The sequence below is a fragment of the Rhinatrema bivittatum genome, chromosome 13 (genome assembly GCF_901001135.1).
Source record: "Rhinatrema bivittatum chromosome 13, aRhiBiv1.1, whole genome shotgun sequence".
Taxonomy (NCBI): domain Eukaryota; kingdom Metazoa; phylum Chordata; class Amphibia; order Gymnophiona; family Rhinatrematidae; genus Rhinatrema; species Rhinatrema bivittatum.
Genome location: NC_042627.1, coordinates 58,190,378 through 58,213,184, shown reverse-complemented (window position 1 = coordinate 58,213,184; position 22,807 = coordinate 58,190,378). Strand labels below are relative to the sequence as shown.

Here is a 22,807-nt window from a genome sequence, read left to right as displayed (position 1 = left end):
CAAAGAGGAAGCTCCGCCAAAGCCTGTAGTCTCCCCATCCATTTCCATTGGTGCTGCATCTCTGGACATTGGCAAAGCACCTAGTGCCCCATCCCTTGTGATATACAGTGAGGATGAGGGTCCATATGATCTCTGGGGGGATGATCAGATGGAGTCTTCCTCCAAGGATTTGGATGGTCTCCCATTAGAACTTTCTCCTCCATAGGAACGAAAGAGCTCACTACCTGTGGATTTAACCTTCACAGATTTTACAAGGATGATGCGGAGGCCATCCCATTCCAGTTTTTAACTGAAGAAGATGCCAGGCACAAAATGCTTGAGGTTCTTCAGTTTGTGGAGCCTCCTAAGGTGCTCGTAGTGGTCCCATTGCACAAGATCCTTGAGTTGCTGAGGATTTGAGAACATTCTCTCATAGTGCCTCCCATGAATAAGAAGGTGGACGGCATTTATCTTGTCCAGACAGCTGCTGTATTCGATAAGCGTCAGCTGCCCTACCAGTTGGTGGTGGTTGAATCTGCCCTCAAGAGGGCAAAGAGGCTCCCTCGGGGAAGGACCACAGAGCATTGGACACTCTTGGGGAGAATGTGTTCCAGGGTGCCATGCTTATTGCCCGCATCACTGGACATCTGGAAGCAGGTGCAGGAGGTGGTTGAGCAGCCGCCTCAACAGCAGCAAGACACCTCATGTTGCTGGTGCACAAGGGTTTGGAGTATGGAAAACACGAGGTCTGTGTGACCTACGATGTTTTTGAGACAGCATCGAGGGTCTCTGCAGTGGGACTTGGCACCTGCAAACTGGCATGACTGCGAGCCTCTGATCTCCGACCGGAGGTACAGGAACGACTCGCTGATGTGCTGTGCACTGGAGAGAGTCTGTTCGGAGATAGGTTGAAGAATGCTGTGGCTCAACTCAGGGACCATCATGCAACCCTCCAACAACTCTTTGCCAGCACTCCAGACCCGTTCTCCTCATCCAGGAGGTCATCGAGGCTGGGGCCAAGGAATTAATTTTCACTAAAGGAAGTATGGAGTCTGAGGAGTGGTTAGAGCAGCAGGCTACAACCCAGGGAAATCAGAGTTCAAATCCCTCTGTCACTCCTTGTGACCTTGGGCAAGTCACTTTACTCTCTGCCTCAGATACAAAATTAGATTGTAAGCCCCGTGGGGATAGAGAAATACCTATAGTACCTGAATCTAAACCTCTTGGATGTACACTTTGAAGTGTTCTCCAAGGACAGCAGGATGTTAGTCCTCATGAAACCCACCAGCCACCCCGTGGAATTGGCTCTCCCCTATTTTTTTTTATTTCATTTTTTTGTAATTCTACGTTATGAGACTGAAAAGGGATCCCACATGAACGCGTGGTATAGGACATGCTGGGCATGCTCAGTGTGCTTTGTCAAAGTTTCCTGCATCAGGCTCTATCTGATGGTCACCCTTGTGTGAGGACTAACATCCTGCTGTCCTTGGAGAACACCTGTGACAGGTAAGCAACTCAACTTGCAAAAATCACCCTAGATGGACTTCTATTTTGTAAAAAAAATCTTTTTAGTTGATTAGGATTAAAAAAGGTGTATTTTGGGGGGCGTTGCTGGCATCTGATGCGAGAGGACGCGTAACGAGTCGGCTCCGCTTCCCACGAGCCCTAAACCATGCCAAATCGCCAAATTATACCCAAATTTAAGGCGATCAAACACCCGAACAACAAAGCTAATTCATTTAGGAAATCCGGATGACTTCCAAGCGGAAAACGACGGACTTACACCAGTTCTCCTATGGGAAAACTTTCGGAGCCTGGCCAAGATGGCGCCGAACCTCCGGGCCCGGATAAAGGCGATACAACAGAGATGACGGAAAGCACGCATGAATCGGAGGGCCCCGAAGCGCCGACTTTGGCGTCCCTGCTTACTCGGGAGGAAGCCAGGCAATGGTTTATCGATTTAAGGGCAGATTTAAAGCAATACAAATCGGATATAATGGCGTCGGTGGCGAATTTAAAAGAAGACCTGGTGGCCCTTGGGAACCGCGTGGATGACGCGGAGATCCATATAGACGGGCACGAAGACACACTCAACACTCTGGCTACCCAACAGGAATCTTCGGCCTCCGAAATAAAAGCTCTTCAGGCCAAGATGGAAGACATGGAGAACCGGAGCAGAAGGAACAATTTACGCATCAGGGGGGTCCCGGAAACCCCTGAGTTCGCAGCTCTGTCGGAGGTAGCAGCCCAAATCTTCTCTCACATCCTATCACAAGGGGGAGCGGGCCTCATGGAGGGCGTAGAGCCCCCCCCCCCCCCCCCCGAAGTGCAATTTGAACGAGCGCATCGCGCTCTAGGCCTCCGAAGAGATCAGAGCCCCAGGGACATTGTCTTACGCTTCACCAGCTTCCCTATAAAAGAGCGAATATATGCTCTTTCTCGACAGATGAAGGACATTAACTGGCGTAATTACCATTTATCGCTATGCCGGGACTTGGCGCCGACTACGCTCAAGAAACGCTACGACTTAAGAGAAGTCACTGCTGCCCTACGGGAGAAAGAAATCAGATATCGCTGGACCTACGCTTTTGGCTTGTCTTTCCAGGTTCAAGGGGTCTCGTATAGGATCACGACCATTGAGGGGGCTGAGGCAGCCTTTCATAAAGCTCAGCTGCCGGTTTCTTTTCAAGCACCCAAAATGGCAGGCCCCACACCACCACGAGATATGGCCCCCCCCCGGTGGCAAAAAGCCGGGAAAGGGGGTAAGCGGCTCCGACGTCAACCCGAGGAGAGCCGCTCACAAACACCGGATCAAGGCTGAGGGGATACCTAACTTTCTGAGAACCCTATCACTCAATGAGATGTGAAGGCTCATGTACGCCTGGCGGAGTTTTGCCAGGCAGACAGGTTCAGCTATGAAGCGGGTTGTTCATTGCTGAAGTTTCTGCATAGCTATGTGGTTATTACTGGGTTTTGCAATATGTTATGTTTATATCGTTGGGGGTTAACATCTTTATGATTGATATACATGCTTGCTCACGGGGCTCGTGGGGGGTGGAGAGTGCGTCCGGCTCTGTATAGGATGTTACAGGCCTACTGGAGAGGTGTATCCCACAGGAGGTATTGGGATACTATAGGATGTAAGGGGGACACAACGAAATATATAGTTTTTCTCACTTTTGTTGTGGAAGGGGGAGATGGGAACTTCTTACAAAAGGGAGGGGACAATGGGCAAGGGCTTTCTGGTGGAGGGGTGTATGCAATATTAGGGGGCGACTGGATGAGGGGAAAGTTGGTTTTGAGAGGCTAAATGGTGACTAAACTATTTTCTCTGAATGTTAAGGGGCTAAATATACCTCAGAAGCACCTGTTATTCAAGAGGGAACTTCACAGGCAAGCAGCTGGGATTGTGTTTGTCCAGGAGACCCATGTAAGGAAGCATCATGAGCGTCTTTTGGTCTTTTCGCAATACCCTACTTCCTTATGAGCTGCCAGCACAAAGGATAATAGATATGCTGGAGTGGGAATACTATTCTCTTCATCCTTTGTACATGAACAGCTTTCTTATGTGAGTGACCCCAATGGCAGGTATATCCTTGTCAAAATTAAAATAGGCAAACGAATTGTCACACTTCTCAATGTGTATTTTCCAAACATACTGAGAGACCGCTGTGTGAGTACTATACCAACGAGGCTCTATTCCTGAACCCTGCATATATTGCTTGTACTCAAGATCTCAGTTTCTCTCCACTACAGCACAGCCATTGTGGGATCACTGTTCCAGAGCCTGAGGGGCTACATTCCAGCTCACTACCGCCACCTCTGGTGGCTCCTCAATACTGTTTAATGAAAGATCTAACTGTGTGTGTGTCCTAAAGTTGAGCCTGACCTGTGGCCCCTCACGGGTCTTCCCCCCGTGGGTGTGGTCAGCAGCCACAGAGTCCAGGGGTCCATCCACATCCTTACAAACAACAACAACGTTTTACTCATGTCCCCATACCACATATTCGAGGGTTGACTATATTTCTATATCCTCCACTGTGTAGCCCAGGGTCCAAATGGCAGACATTTATAATATCACATGGTCTGATCACGCTCCTTGTGGGTGATCTGTAGCCTCGGAGACTCGGGAGTGGGATTTTGGACCTGGAGGCTCAATGACAGCCTTTTTAAGGACACCTCTTTTACCAATAAGGTAGAGAACCAACTGAGGGAATATTTTAGGGATAATCAGATGGATGACATGTCCCCCTTAACAATTTGGGAATGTTCAAAGGCAGTAATACGGGGATCCTGTATAGCGCGAGCAGCGCATTGTAATAAGGAAAGGGACGCCCAAAGGACATGCTTACTTCTGGAACTCACAACCCTAACACAACGTCACAGCAGTACTAAATCCGAGGCACTTTACCGGAAAATATTAGCAGACAGGGATCAGTTGAGATCTTTAGAGGATTCTGCTATTAGCCATTACCATACCATACTCAAACAGCAGCATTTCGAAGGGGGTAACAAGGCAGGGAGATACCTGGCAAGGCAATTGAGGGCAGCCCAAGCACAAACGGTTGTAGCTAAGGTGTTTAACCATCATGGGCAGCTGGTTACCATGTCAGAGGAGATACATCAGTGTCTTATTGATTTTTACTCCCAACTTTATTCTTAGGACACCTCAATCTCACAGGGGGCCATCCTAGACTATTTACGGGAGACCCAGTTGCCCCAAATCACGCCAACGCAAAAAGAGTTTTTAGATAAGCCCATTAAACCTCAGGAGGTGCTTGCGGCTACTAAACAATTAAAATCTGGAAAAGTGCCAGGAATAGATGGGTTTACGGGCATTTATTATCATAAATTTGCCACGATTCTTGTGGATCTTCTAACCCTTGCCTTTAACTCACTATTGAAGGGCTCCTCTTTCACTAACACTACCAATACTGCGGGTATCACCGTACTGGCTAAACTAGGGAGAGATCCCACCAGCTGCAGCTCTTACAGGCCAATTTCCTTAATTAACCTCGATCTAAAAATTCTGGCCAGGGTAATGGCGGCTCGACTAAATGGTGTTCTGCCAGGTCTGGTTCATAATGACCAAGTGGGATTTGTCCTGGGCCGCTTGGCAGCTGATAACATCCACCGAATTGTAGATGTCATAGATCTCGTGCACCAAGACAGTATCCCTGCTGTTCTTCTAGCCTTGGATGCCGAAAAGGCATTCGACCTAGTCCACTGGGAGTTTGTTTCAGACTCTACAATACATGGGATTCGGGGTACCTTTTATCTCCAGGATCTGTAAGCTGTATAAGCACCCATCAGCTAAGGTAAAGGTAAATGGGAGCTCTGGGACGACCTTTGTCATCCGCAGGAGGACTAGGCAGGGCTGCCCACTCTCCCCTCTGCTGTTTGCTTTATTTCTTGAGCCTTTTGCAATCAGGATAAGGGGAGCAGCGGGTATCCGGGGGGTGGTTAGGGGGAATGATTATTTCAAAATATCCCTATTCGCCGAGGACGTTATGTTTACTCTTACCGAACCAGAACGTTCGTTGCAGGGCGTTATGGATGAACTGGGCAAGTTTACGGCGATATCAGGAATGAAAATTAACTTTGAGAAGTCAGAACTTCTCAACCTGACTTTGCTCCTCCAGGTAACCAATGAGCTACAACAAAGATTCCCCTTTAAGTGGGCTACAACTTCTCTTAAATTCTTATGGGTGCGCCTGGGCCCACACACTAATCAATTGATTGACCTAAACTACCGGCCTTTAATAACTACTATTTGAGCTAATTTGGACAAATGGCTAGAATACTCCCACTCCTGGCTAGGGAGACTGGCCATTATTAAGATGAACATTCTCCCATGATTCTTATATTTTTTTACTACGATACCTATCCATGTTCCCTCCCTATTACTTAAACAGTGGCAACATATGCTGTGTGGATTTATTTGGCGTCTGAGGTCCCCAAGGGTTGCAAGGGCAACGCTATATCAGCCTAAAATTAGGGGGGGCTTACAATTACCCAACTTGGCGTGGTATTACTGCACAGCGCAATTGTGAGCCTTGATAGCGCTTCACCGCACACATGACCTTCCACAATGGGTGAGGCTGGTGCAGGCACAATTGGGGCGCTTTCCAATTGATGTGCTCCCCTGGCAGCCCCAGACATCGTGGGGTGAGATTCACTACCTCCCTTTTGCATTACGGAACACTCTACGGGTTTGGCGACTTTGGACACCAATACTGGTTGGGCCGGAGCAATATTCTTTGATGACACACATATTTACCAACTTAATAGTGCCAATCTCTGACCAATCCAAAGTTCATCAACAATGGGAAACGGCTGGCATACAGAGGCTGGGGCATGTCTATTAGCAAAACGCTATGTTGACTAAAGATCAGTTGTGCGCTAAATACTCCCTTGAGAATACCGATTTCCTTATGTACGCTAAGGTTTACCACTTCACCCTCAAGGGGCTTAGGGAGGGTACTCTAAGAACAAAGGGAACCCTCTTTGAAACTTTTTGTAAGAATGCCTCCTCAATTAGGGGAGTTTATTTATTTATTTTATTTATTTTAAAACTTTTCTATACCATCACTGTTAGGTACCATCGTAACGGTTCACAATAAGGCACAAATATTAATATTGGAAAAGAGTTATTTCTAAAATCTACGCTTATATTAACGGTCGATGCTTAGGGGTACAGAGGCATAGGATGTTATGGGGAAACTGATTTTCAAGCACCCCTAGCAGACAAAGATTGGGAAAGGATATATACTGTGGCACATAAATGTTCTATCTCTGTAGGGCTCCAAGTAAACTGTTACAAATTGATATACCGATGTCATTATTCACCTGTTGTCCTCCATAAGTTTGTTTCTACTATACCCGATACTTGTTGGAGGGGCTGTGGGGCCTTGGGCACGTACTATCATATATGGTGGGAATGTCCTAAGATCACTGAGTGCTGGCAGAGGGTATTTCGATGGGTGGCTCAGGTTATTAATGAACTCGTAAATGTGAAACCCTGGCATGCACTCCTTGGCATCTCGCTTCCAAAACATAACAAAGATACGCAGAAACTGATTTTACAAGTCTTTATTGCAACAAGAGCAGAGATTGCGCTACATTGGAAAAGAGGCAACACAATCTCTGGCCAATATTCAGCATAGACTACACTCATACTACCAACTGGGCAAACTTACAGCTCTGCATCAGGACCGAAAGCATGCCTTCCAGAATGTATGAAATCCTTATCGACTCTGGATTGATGGACAAGGAGTTCCCATAGTATAAATGACTTCGAACATTGGTGAAAGAAACCAGTTTGCCCTGTTGGACCCTGTATAGTCTTCATAGGCTCACATAACTATTATCCTCTGCTGATCCTGCACATACTTACCCGAGCCTCCACTGGAGATGGTAAAATTCTATTTCTCAAGGGGTTAATACAATCCACTCCACCCTTTTCCTGTTTTATCCATTAACATCACTGTAGTTTCTGCGGTTGTTCTTTCTCCACTGTATCCTACTATAACACTTTGTGTTCCCACTTCCAAATGTACTACTATTATAGTTGTGGGGGGGGGGGGGGGGTGGGGGGAAAGACTACTGCATATGGGTCATAAAATTGGTGATTATGGCTGAAATTAACGCTTTCTGGGGGACAGATCTCAGGTATAGCAAACTGTTACCTATATGTTTATTTGATCATATATGTATCACTTATTTTTTCTTGGTTGCCAATAAAAATTAAAACAAAAAAAAGTGTATTTTATACTCTCCATCTTAACACAACATTTACATTGGAATTGTAATAGGAAAACCGCACCTAAAGCACCTTAATGTACACACATAGTTTATTGAAGTGAATTGTTACCGCACTATGATGGCACATGATTAATTGTAATCTATACCACTTACTTTTTTCATTATCGTGCCTTGCTGTAAACCGTTGTGACGGTTATCTAACTTAACGACGGTATAGAAGAGCTTTTAAATAAAATAAATAAATAAAATAAACTTTTTTTTTTTTAAGAAACATCTTTCTTCTTTGCTGTGTTTCCCAGTCTTGTTAGGTCATAGAAAGTTGTCTTTTCCATTTATATGAGATTCTGTTAGAAACATTTTAACAGGAATAACTCTTGGTGGATCTTTGAATGTCTTCAGAGAGCTCAGGGCTGTGTTATGTGTTTGTGACATTACATAGTCCAGGGAGAGATTTAACATACATCAGAATACCTAGGATTTTATAGTTCTGTGACACTTTCAAACATCGCTTTTTGTTTTTAACAGATTTTCCATCAGATATAGCAAGCAAGTCACTGTCTGAGAGCACCAGTACAATGACTTGGAAATCCAAATGCAGGAGGAGACGAACTTCTCACCCTGCTGCAGAATCGTCAAGTGAACAAGGGGCTAGTGAGGCTGACATTGACAGTGACAGTGGTTACTGCAGTCCCAAACACACCAACAATCAGACTGCAGTGGTGGCAGCAGTAGGGAGTACAAGAAGCACGGACTGCGGAGCCCTGAGTGTACGTCCACTATTGCTTAGGCATGCCCAATGATCTGCTGCCTTAATTTATTTTATTTAGTATATTTATTTTGTTTCTATTTATGTTGTAAAAATTATACATATTTACGTTCTTAACAGCTGGTAAAGTAGATGTTAAATTCCTCCATTGAAGCAAATGTATTTTTGTTAATTGGCATTATATCATAGATCTGAATATTCAACAACCAGAAATCTTTTTCATTAGGTAACATTCAAAATTGGTTATTATATTTTTTTGTGTATATATTTTTTTCGTTACAGCTAATGGAACCACCAATGACTACAGTATGCGCAGGTATATATTTTTATTATTAATTCCTGTGACTCATGATGCACAGTATCTGCTCGCAGTTCTTTAACAATTATTCCTCAGTTTGTAATTTATTTTTAAGAATATTCTGTTCATACAGAATATTCTGGTAACCATTTACACAAAAAGAGCTCTTGGTTTAGTAGAAATGGAGAACCTATTTGTGTCTAGTCCTCTGCCTTAGTCTGAGAAATAGTTGCTTCATATCTCAAATAAATATATGAATAGGGATCTTTTTAGCAGACATCCAGTATTCAGGTAGAATTTGTAATGTGTCCAACATGGAATGTACTTCTAGCAGCTGTATTTATCTTGGGGGGGGGAAAACTGGACTCTTCCTAGAGCAAGGTCCCTTTTCAGTACATAGTCTTTTGAATGCACACCCTTCTTCAGATATGCATAACATGCAGGTTATGAAATACTTTGAACAGCAGCCCTTTGACTAAAGTTAGCTTGCGTTCACATATTTTGCTAGTTGAAAATCACCTTTGTACTTGTTCAGGTATAAGATAACATAGTTAAAATGGCATACCGAAAGAAAGCCCTTTCCCTATTGACATTTAAAGACAATTAACCAATGTTACATAAATACAGAATACGGATCCAGAAGTCTCATTATAGTGCCTGTAATGGCAGGTTTCTGTATTTGTTTTAGTCAGTCATACGTGACTTGAAAGTCATAAAGTAGCCTGACCTATTCCATTTGGAGGTCTTTTCCTTGTTTTGCAAAGTTTTCATGTGTTGGCCTAGCAGCTTTTCTCCAGTTCCTTTGGACTTCCAGCTCTGAGAGCTGATGCCACGAACCTTCATTCACAGCTACTTTGGGATTATTTTTCCCCCTAATTTATCCCCCCTCCCAACTGCCTCCAGAATCCCCAACGCCAGTCAACCTGTACAATGGAAGATCAGAGCCGAGGACCAATCCCAGGTCTCTCTGCATGAGTCACAAAGATGGTTTGCAGGCTCATAGAATGTTTTGTACCTCCAGGCCTGCAAACGAATTTTCAAAAGGAAATTCTTGTGGAGTTTCCCTTTGAAAGTTTGGGGCTGGCCAGCGCTGTGGGCACTTTACTATCTATGAATTTTGCACCTGCTTTGTAACAGGTGTGATGTGGGCACGTAAAATGAAATCTCCACACCTGCCCCCTCCCCTTTCTGTTGGGTACTTTTAATCACAGAAGACAAGGGCAGTTCTCAAACAGTAATTGGTAAAATTGTTTGAGAATTGCCATCAGTGGAGGGGTGGGATTTTTTTTTTGGTTTGTTTGTTTTTTTTGTTGTTGCTGAAGTGCCAAATTTTAAAATTTTTCACTTGGACTGTATAAGAAACCATAAATGCTGTAAAGCCTGCAGTGGAGGTCTGTTGTGTTTTCTTCGACATCCTTTATTTGCCTTGGTAATGGACAGACATGGTTTTGTTTACTTTTTTTTTTTTTTTTCCCCAGTTGGCACGAGCTGGGCTAGTGTAGCTTCTCAGGCTACCCAGAAGAAACCCTGGATTGAGAATAGTCCATTTTCTAGGGGTGGAAGGCCAGTGGAACAGAGAAATAATACCCAGGTAATATAACCTTTTTGCACATGAAAAAAACTTCTTATAATTTTACATCTGCGGTGTTACAATGACAACAATTTATGGTGATGGTCTTTGCACCCAACATGAGTTAAAAGAAAAGAGTTGAAAAGTTCCATCATGTTCTTAGTCTTTTAGATTGTTGTGCATTTTATTTCCATCTGTTCTGCCTGAATAGTTTATCCGCACAGAAAGATTTAAAAGATGATGTGATCTAGATGAAGCAGATAAATAACTTTGAAAGAGGGCTACAATGGATTTATTTTTTTTTAATGTTGCTGAAAATGAAAACTACTTAGTATGTGAGGCTATTAAGGAATCAGTAGCTGCTTTTTTTTTTTTTTAATTTTATTTTTATTGTAAAACTATGAGAAGTGGAAACTTGACTTCTGATGTTACTGCAGGCATGAAATTCCCACAGTGACATCATTGCAGGTCCATTATGGAGCCACATTCCTGCAAAGAAACTAGGAGCCCAGTTCCCAGCTCTCTTTGAACTGATTGCAAGCACTGTATTAAAACAAAACAAACAAACAAAACAGAAGGCTGCTGCTGCCAAATTTATAACTTCCTAAAGCAGGGCTGGCCAGCTCAGGTCCTCGAGAGCCACAAACAGGCCAGGTTTTCAGAATATCCACAATGATTAGGAATATGAGAGAGTTGTATGCACTGCTTCCACTTTATGCAAATCTATCTCATCCAAATTCATTGTGAATATCCTGAAAACCTGACCTGTCTGTGGTTTTTAAGGACTGGAGTTGGTCACCCCTGTCCTGTGGCAAGAGATTACACAGTTTGTTTTGCAAACAAAAATTATGAATGGTGCCCTCTTCCCACCCAAAAGAATCATTTTTAGCACCGCTGATGAAAAAGTTGGCCATTGTGAAATGCTTAGCCACAGGTACCTGGTTACTTGTGTGATTTAAGTATTTGGACTGGTGCATGCCAAGAATTTGTCTTGCTGGTGGTTTTCACACCACAGCTGTACCATATCTGTACCTGTAATCCATGAGCTGATTTCTGATAACCCTATGTCAAGAGCAGTTAGCCCTCCCAGAAAGACAACTGAAAACCAGTTTTCACTCCTTAAGTTGCAGAAAAGTGATGAGAGATCAGAAGATTTAATTAGCAGCTGGATCTGTCTGGCAGGCTGTAAATAAGTTATTTTCAGTACTGACCTGTAGGGGGTCAGTATTGAAAAGCTATTCTTTTAAGTTAGCTGGATAGACATATAAAATCTTATCCATCTAAGTTTAGACCTGCTATTGAGCAGACCAAACCTTAACTTATCCAGCTATCTGTCTAAGGCTGAATATTGCTACTTATCCGGCTAAGTAGCGCTGGCCCGATCCGCCCATTGTCCACCCATAACTTATCCAGCTAACTAGATAGCCATATTAGTCACTTTTCCGGGTATCTGGCAGCCGCTGAACATACCCAGTTATTCAGTGGCCGCTAGATAGATAAGTCTAGGAATTTAGTGGAAAAGCAGTCGTTCATGTAGCTGATGTGTTCATTTTGACTAGGTTTCAGTGCAGTGGGGTACCTTTCATAAAGGGTTCTAGATGTTTGAGTAACACGTGCTGATGTGGGTAGCTGTTTGGATTATTATGGGACTGGGGGTGGGGGAGGAGTGCAGAGTGTGAACTAAAACAGGTATTCTGTATGTTCAAATACCCAGAAGGGTGGAGGAAAACCTGTTTTGGATAATGAGTGATATCCTATAGGCAGGGCCAGTGCAAGGGGATTTGGCGCCCTAGGCGAGCCTTCTCCCTTATGCTCCCCCCCCCCCCCCCCGGGTCGCACCGCCACTCCCCTGTCTCGGCCCCAACTCCTACCTCATTCTCGATCACACCCGCCGACTGTGTGGTTTTCTGGGTCACGAGCAGGTTGGGCACTGCTCGTGGCCTGCCAAATCTCCACTCCTCTTTGCCACCACTTGTGGCCCCATATGGCTCACACCCAGTGGCATAACAAAGGTCACTGGCGCCCGGGGGCCAATGCATTTGTGTGCCTCTCCAGCACCCCCCCTTAATCCTTCTTGTACTGATGCTTAAGGTCACAGAAAATCAGTGGCGCTCTAGACCAGTGATTCTCAGCCTGTGTGTCGCGACACACCAGTGTGTCGCCAAGAACATGCAGGTGTGTCGCCACACTTCCCGGTCCCTCGCTGACCCAGCTGCTCCCCGGTCCTCCTCCACCCGGGCTTAAAATGCTGTCAGCCCGGGCGGAACGCGGCAGACCAGCTGGAGTCAGCGGCATCGGCATGGTCTCTTCTTCCCGCGGCCCAGAAGAGGAAGTGGTGAGCAGTGGGTGCGTGCCCGGGAAGAAGAGACCATGCTAGTGTGGTCTGAATCGGCCCAAAGAACAGAAGAGAGGCGTGGTCTGAAAAATGTGCAGCGCGGCTCGGAGGAAAATGAAGAAGAGCGTCAACCCCCACGGCTGATGGGACTCCTCCTCCGCAAGGGCTGAAAATGAAGGAGGTTAGTGTTGGGAGGAGGCTGCTGCTGCTAGTTCTGGGGGGGGCGAGGGAGAGAGAGTGAATGAGCAAGCATGTGGTTTGAGATCCTGTGTGTGAGTGAGATAGCATGTATGTGAATGATTGAGAGCCTGTATATGTGAAAGAGAGTATGTCTGTGATTGAGAGCCTGCCTTTGAGAGAGAGAGCATGAATGTAAGTTTAGGATTGGGAACCTGTATGTGTAAGTTTGTGATTGAAAACCTGTTTGTGTGAAAGAGTATGTGTGTATGATTGAGATCCTTTGTGTGTGAGAGAGATCATGTGTATGTATGATTAAGAGCCTGTGTGTATAAGTAAGAGAGAGAGCATGTGTGTCTGTGTGTGACCTAGAGCTGGTTTAGGTGAGGGAGCATGTGAGTATGAGATTGAGAGCCTGTGAGTAAATGAGAGAGAGAGAGAGAGAGAGCGCATGTTTGTAAGCATTTGAATGAGAGTCTGTGTGTGAGAAAAGGACAGCATGTATGTGTGTGATTGAAAGCCTGTTTGTGTAAGCGTGAAAAGATAGACAGCATGTGTGTAAATGTGTAATTAAGAGCCTATATAAGTGAGAGAAAAAGCATGTGTATATGTAAGTGACTGAGAGCATGTGTGTAAAGGTGTGTAATTGAGAGCCAGTGTGAGAGAGAGCGCTGGTATGTGACAGAGAGAGGAGAAAGTTCCAAGCAAACCACCCCTCCTCCTGCTAATTCAAAACAATCTCAGGGCACCTGGATATCAAACATTCCCAGGTATACAGAGCAAAAAAAAATTTTGTATCCTTATTTTTCATTACTTAGTCTTTGTGTCTGCTATTTTGAAATATTTTATTTGTATCTAGAAATTTTTTATATGAGTTTTTAATTATTGGATATTCCACTCATCAGCTGTTTCAAAATACTTTTCTTTTTGTTAGTATGGTTTTACTGCTACTGATTTTATATTTCTTGATTTGTTTTATAAGGATGGATGATGTTTCTTTTTTCCTTTATTACACTGCATACAGAGACTCTGGCTTGTTGCAGTTTCCAATTCAGTTTTTTCTGCATGCTTCTAGTTATGCGTTTTGGTCTCTTTATTCTTTGTTAGGTGAGGTTCTCTGCTGGGGTGTAGTTTCTGTGTAGGGCTCTATAGCAGCCTGACTTGGTCCGTTTTCCTAATAGGAGATGTATTGGTGTCTTAAGGCCTGGTGTAATATTTCAGTGTTGCCTTTTCTTAGGTAAGGTGGTTACTGTTTAAGTGCTGGAAATTGGTGCTGTTTTGGTGTGGGATGTTTACTATTTATGCAATTTCTGTTCAGACAGAATATGTATCTTTTCCTTGTGTCATTTTAAACAATAAAAATAATTACCGGATCTTTACTTTTTATTTCCGCCGTGAATTGTAATGAGCAGAGTGTCACACATGTGAGCGTGGCCTGTCAGGTGTGTCACGATGGGAAAAAGGTTGAGAACCACTGCTCTAGACAGAAGAATGTTTTTTTGGGGGGGAGCCAAAATGACATTTCTTCATCACACCCACCTCTATAGCATGGATCCCTCTTTAAAATTGGTTATAAAAAAAAAGTGTTAAAGTCCAAAGGGTCTTCTGCGTTATTTTAAAAAGCTGGCCAGTTTCACACTATAAAATTATTTGATAGCCTCATTCAATTAATTCTATATGGCTATGAGAGTGAAGTCTAAAATATATAGGAAGGGACAGAATGTCAATATAAATCCTGCACCTCCAGTTCTGTAACTCTGTGCATCCACTGAAATTCCCCCAAACAATGGAGCTTGGATGATTCCCTTACAGCTCATCATACTAAAAGATATTTTCAAATTCTGGTGTCACCTCACAGTAACAGCAGCACAAACACCTTTCACAGCCAGGCATGTTGTGAACTAACACAAAACCCCGCAAAAAAGACGCTCAAAATCTATACTGCAATCCTATCATAACGTAACAGTAATAACACCAAGGACTCAAACAACAATAACCCTACCTGTGAAAAAGCAAGGGTAAATATTACACTGGGTCCTAGAATACCAATACACCACCTACTGAGGAAACAAAATAAACCCGATTGCTATAGATCCCTATACAGACACTACATGCTAGCAGAATCTCTCATCATGGTCACACACACAGAGCAGAGAGAGACCCTCACCAAATACAGAATACAAAATAAAGGAGCACAAATTAGACAAAAACTTAAATGGAAACCCCAAGAAGCCAGACTCTGTGTATTAACAATGGAAAAACAACCACCATTCCTCATAAAACAAATAAAATCAAGAAACATAAAGCATCAGTTATAATAGTAAAACCATACTAATAAAAGAATATTTTAAAACTACTAATAAATAGAATTTCTATTAATTAAAATCATATACATTTTTTACAATTTCCCAAACACCAATAAAATATTTCAAAACAGACATAAATCAAATAACACCCAATAATTAAAACTAATAAGGATTTTAAAAAGCCCCTGCTGTCCATACGTGGGAGCTCTTGATTTCCAGTCACCCTGATATTGTCGAGGATTAGGAGGTTATTCTCTCTTTCACACATACTCGCATGTCCATTCTCTCTCACATATACACTGTCACATACATATACATTCATGCTTTTCTCTTATACCCACCATAACCTCTCGCTCTCACAGACACTGACACACTCTCAGGCTCTAAGACACACTCTCCCCCTCCACACACCCCCCACACAAACTTACTCCCCTGGATTTTCTTATACACCCTCATGCTCTCACTCTCACTGGCTCCCACACACACACGCACACGTGCTCCCAGTCATTCTCACACGCGCGCGCAGACACACACATGCTCCCAATCATTCTCACACATGCTCCCAATCATTCTCACACGCGCTCCCAATCATTCTCACACGCGCGCACACTGACCCCCAGGCAGGCCCCCATTTATTTTCACACCACTCCCTCACCGACCCCCAGGCATGCACACATTCATTCTCACACCACTCCCTCACCGACCCCCAGGCATGCACACATTCATTCTCACACACACATACACCACAGACAGGTAGGCACCTATTCTCACACATACACCCCCAGGCAGACTCCCATTCATAAATATGCACACACTAAAGGCAGGCCCCCTCTCTTTCTTTTGCCAGCAGCCTCGGAGCTTCTCTCATTCCTCTGCTGCCACTGTCACTGCTGCCGCATGGCTATTGGGGAGGCGCTAATTGCTGCTACTGGCACTGAAGCACATTCTGCTTCCTCTGTGCCGGCTCTGTGGGTTTCCACTTCCTCCATGTTGATCTCTTACATTGTGAGATCCGCATAGAGAAAGTGCTACTCTTGCACATTACCAAACATTACATGTGCCAATCAGTAAAAAGTAATTTTTTTTTTTTTACCTTTGCTGTCTGATCTTAGTTTTCTAATCGGTTGGTCACAGGCTTTTTTGTTCCACCTTCCCTTTCTTATTTTTTTGCCAATTCCTTTTATATTGTCTTTTTTTCTATTTCTTTTCTCTCCATCTATCTTCTTCCCTCAAACACAGTCAGGTTCTCATTCTCACATGCTTTCTCTCTCTCACACACACACCATGGGCTCTCACTCTCACATACTGTCTCTCATACAATCATTCATACACACAGTCTCTCTCTTTGCCATACTGTCTGACTCTCACACACACACAGGCTCTCTCTCACTCCCACATGCTGTCTTGCTCAAGCACAGGCTCTCACTGTCACATGCTGTCTCTCTCACACACATAGAGGCTCTCACATGCTGTCTCTGCAAACATTCAGGTCCTCATTCCCACACACAGTCTCTCAACTCATCTCATATACACACACACACACACACTCTACAGGCCCTCAGCCTCTCTCTTGCCTCTGGGCCTCCTCTTCACGGGTCGCCGCAGGATGGGCTCTGCAGCGTCCCTGATCTTCTCAGGCCGCTCGCAATGTGGGATCCGAGGTGGCGGCCCTGCTACCGGACCTCCTCCTCTTCTCACTTGAGATTCGCGGATGACTATAAACGCTGCTTCTCTTCTGCACGCGGCTGCTGCTCCTCCTCCTTCCTGCCCCGCGGCTCCGGCAACATTTTTTCCGGGGCCGTGTGGGCAGGAAGGAGGAGGAGCACCTGCAGGTTTGGACGTGACCTTTTTCTTCGGGCCGTGGTGACATGAGCTCCACCACGGCCCTGCCAATCCTCCTGCTGTGTGTGTCCGGCACACAGCACAGCGGTAGTTCACTGCTCAGCCGCCAGTGGGATGAGGTCCACCAGCGGCTGAATTGGCTCCCCCTGACCTCCCCTCACTATACCACTGCTCAGCGCCCCCTAGGCCCAAGCCTAGTTCGCCTAGTGCTTCCACCGGCCCTGCCCATAGGTAGTTATACTGTATGGCTGGCAGCTGGGATATACCCTTGCAGTGTGGACAGAAATAACTGGGCAGACTGGATAGGTCAGATTGTTTTTCTGTTTATAATTATAAATTAATAACTTTAATTTTGAGTTATGTTTTCAAATTAGAGATTTAGAATATGGCAAGGTAAATGGTGGGCATCTCCTGAAAAATTATATAACCAGTCTCAATGTGTTAGTCTTAGAAGTTTTTAAAATATTACCATTGTAGCCTTTGCTTTTTTATTTATTGTCTATTTAGGTTGGTTTCAGATGCAGAGGACACAGCACATCCTCTGAAAGAAGGCAGGATACACAGATGAGACCAGATAACAAACCCTTAACTACCAGCCAACTAACCAGAGCAGAGCAAAGCCCAGAGCATTTGTATTTTGAGGTATTCTTTCTAGTTTTCTGTACTTGACTATTGAGGGCTAATTTTAGATGTTCACTACTTATCTTGTGTCTGCTTTACAAAGGGTACACCTGCTGTAGAGTTGATGAAAATCTTATGTTGAAGTACCTTTGAAATGAAATTAAAAAAAAAAACAAACAAGGTAATTGGTGCAAACAGTAGAATGATCAAAAAATATCTTGTACCTAATAACACATTGCAAATGTTGAAAATATTTGAATAAATTTTTATTTATTTTATTGACGAAGAAAAGACTTCAGATGCTTATTCCCGGTCAATCAGCTTCCGTTGCAAAGTGAAAATTCTACAGTCCATGGAATTTTTCAGTGTTTTTAAAGGAAACTCCGACCTGGCCAGCGTTTTGCCATCAACGGCTGCTTCAGGGAGTAAAACTTGTATTCAACAGCTTCCAAAAACTTTTCATAATTGCAATGTACAGAGAAGTTAACCAATCGGGTATAAATGGGTTTGAATCTGATTGGATTCTTTTGGCTTAAAAGCAACTACTGTTGGCCATTTGTTTGCTGTATCAAGTTAGTAGTTGAATGCCACGCATGAGTGTATATTAAATGTTTTAACATTGCTGTTATGAAATGTTTTTGGAAGCTGTGGAATACAAGTTTTACTCTCTGAAGCAGCCGTATTTTTGCTTTGAAGTTGAGTCGAGAGCTTTGGAAATTTGAACTGCACTGCTTCCCTAGTTGGTTATGAACATTAGTATTAAAAATCAAATCTATAAAGCAACATGGATAACAAGGCATTTCTTCAATTAATTAAAGACAAGGATAGAGCACTATTATTTATTAAAAAAAATAAAGGAGGTTTTTGGCTAATGATTGTGCCCTTTGCCAAAATTGGTGATGTTTCACTAATATTTGGCATCTGAAGTCTTTTCCTCCTCAATAAAATAAATAAAAGTTTACTCAGGTATTTTCAAAATTTGCAATGTGTTATTAGGTGCAAGGTTGTTTTGATCATTAAAATAAAACCTTAAATAAGCTTGAACTGGCTGTATAGTGAGTTCTGAAGGCAGTAGTGTAGCAGAATGTAGGGACTGATATATTGTATAGTTACTCATTCATAATTGGTTTTAGTAAGTTTACAATGTCCTGCACTTAAAGGTGAATTTTCAGAACTTTATGCGTGTAAGTAGCTTCTATTCACTTATTCCGTATTTTATAAAAGTAAAAAATACAGGGATTATGCTCACTTGCACGTGTACATGTATAAAAAGGGGTGGTCTGGGGCGTTCTGGGTCAGGGCTAACTGTTACATGCATAAATTGCTATGTTAAGATGCGCTTACATTTTCCATCTTGTGTATTTTTGCACCTCTGTCTGTTGTAAGTAATATTAAATGTATTTAGGGGTCGATGTTAAGACCCACGCTTGCACATGGACACATCGATTTTATGAATAACAAAAAAGGAACCGCTACTAGAAAATTTCAAAGACAAATAGTCTCCCATCAAAAATGTAATTTTTGTTTGGCCATTTAAATTTTTGTATATATATGCCGCATCAGAAAGCCAGGTGACGTGTTCTTTACAATTGAAGAACTGTCTGGTCTACTAATCATTTGCAGCTTATACAGCAATCAAGCTTGATAATATATATTTTTTTTTTAAATAAAGTGGATTTTTGGCAGTGTCCCACTCAAAATGATTAAACCCAAAGAAGATCAACATTCAAAACTCGTCAGTGGCCGGTGTTTCGCTACGGGATTTAGCTTCCTCAGGGGTGGGTAAAGATATTTCACATGTTTCTAAAATATCTCTTATGTATGGACGCTGAGTCTCACAAAGGGTATCCGAAAGCGGGACAACGGGGGAAGCGACTTGGTCCATCAATCGCCTAGAGACAAGGGTGGTGCAATTGGCTCTGGAAAGGTTTTTTCCCTTTCTGCACAACCAGGCAGTCAGAGTCCTGTCGGACAATGCAACGACAGTGGCCTACATCAACCGTTAGGGAGGTACCAAGAGACGGCTGGTAGCTCTGGAAGTGGACTGTCTCTGTCCCGCTTTCGAATACCCTTTGTGAGACTCAGCATCCGTACATAAGAGAGATTTTTGAAACGTGAAATATCTTTACCCACCCCTGAGGAAGCTACATCCCGTAGTGAAACACCGGCTGCTGTCGGGTTTTGAATGTTGATCTTCTTTGGGTTTAATCATTCTGAGTTGGGCCATTGCCAAAAATCCACTTTATTTAAAAAAAAATTATCAAGCTTGATCACTGTATAAGCCGCAAATGATTAGTAGACCAGACAATTCTTCAAGTGTAAAGAACACATCGCCTGGCTTTCTGATGCGGCATATATATATATATATATATATATATATATATATATATATATACAAAAATTTAAATGGCCAAGCAAAAATTACATTTTTGATGGGAGACTATTTATCTTTGAAATTTTCTAGTAGCGGTTCCTTTTTTGTTGTTCATAATTGAAATACAGGATCGCGGGAGTGCTCTTTGTTTTGTTGTCACACCAATTTTATAACATGCACGTGGATGTATTCCTCTGAGTTGCCATCAGATCCATGTGAGAAGTGCCCCATCTGCGTGAAATGTGAGCCATTGCATTCTCTGATAGCTCCCATTCCCTGGGATCCAACTGTTGCCGACTGAGAAACTCCGCTTGCACATTATTGGACCCCACTAAGTATGATGCCACTATCAAGGCCAAATGCTGCTCCGCCCAGAACATCAGCATCTCCGCTTCCAGAGCTACCAGCTGTCTCTTGGTTCCTCCCTGACGGTTGATGTAGGCCACTGTCGTTGCATTGTCCGACAGGACTCTGACTGCCTGGTTGTGCAGAAAGGGAAGAAACCTTTCCAGAGTCAATTGCACCAGCCATGTCTTTAGACGATTGATGGACCAAGTCGCTTCCTCCATTGACCATCGGCCCTGTACTGATCCTGGACTGACACACAACCCCCCAACTGGTGAGACTGGCATTGGTAGTCACTACCATCCATTGAGGCACTGTGAGGTCCACCCCGGGGGACGGAAGCAATGGCTTCCAGCATTCTCAGCCTTTGGATGGTCTCCTTAATTTTCAGTTTCTTCGTTGGTGAAATGCAGGGAGATACCATTAAAAGGTTTATTAGAGGCTGAGCAAATTCTAAAGCATAGCCTCATTCTATCACACTTAGAACCCACTGGTCAGACTTTATCTTGACCCACTCCTCGTAAAAAAAGACTCAACCGACCCCCGACGACTGGGACCAAGAAGTGGGTTGGCCTCGTCTCATTGAGTGGACTTGATTCCGCTAGACCCTTGGCCAGAACTGGCTCTGTTCACTCTGTGTCTGCAAAAGGACTGAGACTTCCCCAAGTTTTGTCTCTGGCCTGCGCCCGGAACCCTGCTCTGACGGAAATGCCTTTGGCCCCGAGAGTGAACTGTCAGAAAACCTTTGGCCCCCTTAGGCTTGTCTTCAGGCAATTTGTGCGTCTTATCACCAAGCTGCTTTATCAGCTGTTCAAAGTCTTCTCCAAAAAGGAGCTTGCCCTTTTAAGGGGAGGGCACTAAGCTGAGCCTTAGAAGAAACATCTGCTGACCAGTTTCTCAACCACAAAAGCCTTCTAGCCGAGACCACAGACACCATTGTCCTAGAAGAGGTACGAAGCAGATCATATAAGGCATTGGTCCCATAAGCCACCGCTGCCTCTAATTGTTCTTTGTGGTCAGAATCCTGGGGCGAGAGATCTCTGGCACTCTGTAACTGCTGTACCCATCTCAGGCTAGCTCAAACCATAAAAATGCTACACACTGCAGCCTGGATGCCCAGGGCCGAAACCTCAAATATCTTCTTGAGGGCACCTTGAGTTTCCCATCCTGGAGATCCTTCAGAGCCGCTGCACTGGCCACTGGGATGGTAGTTCTCTTTGGAATCGCTATTCCACCTTCAGTACCCTTGAGCTCCAGAGTCTCCTCAGGCAAGGGTTACCAAAATGATAAGGGGAATGGAACAGCTCCTCTATGAGGAAAGACTAAAGAGGTTAGGACTTTTCAGCTTGGAGAAGAGACAGCTGAGGGGGGGATATGATAGAAGTGTTTAAAATCATGAGAGGTCTAGAACGGGTAGATGTGAATCGGTTATTTACTCTTTCAGATAATAGAAAGACTAGGGGGCACTCCATGAAGTTAGCATGTGGCACATTTATGTTCAAACAATTTTATTGGGTTTTTTCAAAGAACATACATTGACAATGAGGAGGGTGGTATCAGATCCCTCCTCAAATCAAACAGAACCAATAAACAGTTTCAACATTCCGCCCTCCAGCAGATTCCCCCAACCCCTCCCCCCACCCTTTCCAACAATCCGTCGCCATACAGAACAGACAGATGAGAGAAGGCATCGTCGTCATGATCGCCAGGAATGTCCGTGTGCACAGAAGCAAACTTCCAATCAGTCATTCAGCACAAGACTACACGCCTGATGGGAGAGCTGTTGAATATAAGGATTCCAGATGTTTAAGAACAGGCGCCGCCAACGTAGAGAACCCTGAGCAGCCATACTCTCCATCGTCTTCATAGCGTGGAAATGGTTCCAAAAGGAAGGTGCATCCGAAGACCGCCAAACTAGCAAAATAACTTTCTCCCCCACTAGACTAGCTTTTGTAACAACAGGCGTGAGCCAGGATCTCGAACTCTGATAGGTGAAATACAGCCAAATAAAAACCACATGGGAGAGATAGGCAAGACCTCATCTATTAAGTCTGCCATGTAATCTGCTACCTTGTGCCAAAATCTGTGAATGGGAGGGCACGTCCAAAAGACATGGGACGGAGTGCCCTCAGTCCGAAGGCAGCGAACACACAGAGGCGAGGGGGCAATAGTCAGTTTATAGGCCATTTGGGGAGAGAGACATGCCCAACATAAAAATTTAAATTGCATTTCCCGATAATACATGTTAGCTGAGATCAGGTGATGCGCCGAAAGCATATGCGCAAAATGATACTTGTAAGGCAAAAATCCCCATCCCGATTCCAACGAGCCACCAAACAAGAACTAACATCCACCTGAGCCCGCTGCTGCATGGCTCTATAATAACTAGATGAGGAAGGGATTTTAGCACTGTCAAACTGAAATATACTG

General features: G+C 43.9%; 1 protein-coding gene across 2 annotated transcripts in view; it reads left to right on the top strand.

The window, feature by feature from the left end:
- Positions 1-22,807, top strand: part of SECISBP2L (SECIS binding protein 2 like) — a 111,251-nt gene that overhangs the window by 42,874 nt on the left and 45,570 nt on the right. For both annotated transcript variants that reach the window (XM_029574945.1, XM_029574946.1), the window contains exons 5-8: positions 8,269-8,510; positions 8,792-8,825; positions 10,286-10,398; positions 17,545-17,679. In XM_029574945.1, coding sequence (XP_029430805.1) covers positions 8,269-8,510; positions 8,792-8,825; positions 10,286-10,398; positions 17,545-17,679 — 524 coding nt within the window. The remainder of the gene's footprint in view (positions 1-8,268; positions 8,511-8,791; positions 8,826-10,285; positions 10,399-17,544; positions 17,680-22,807) is intronic.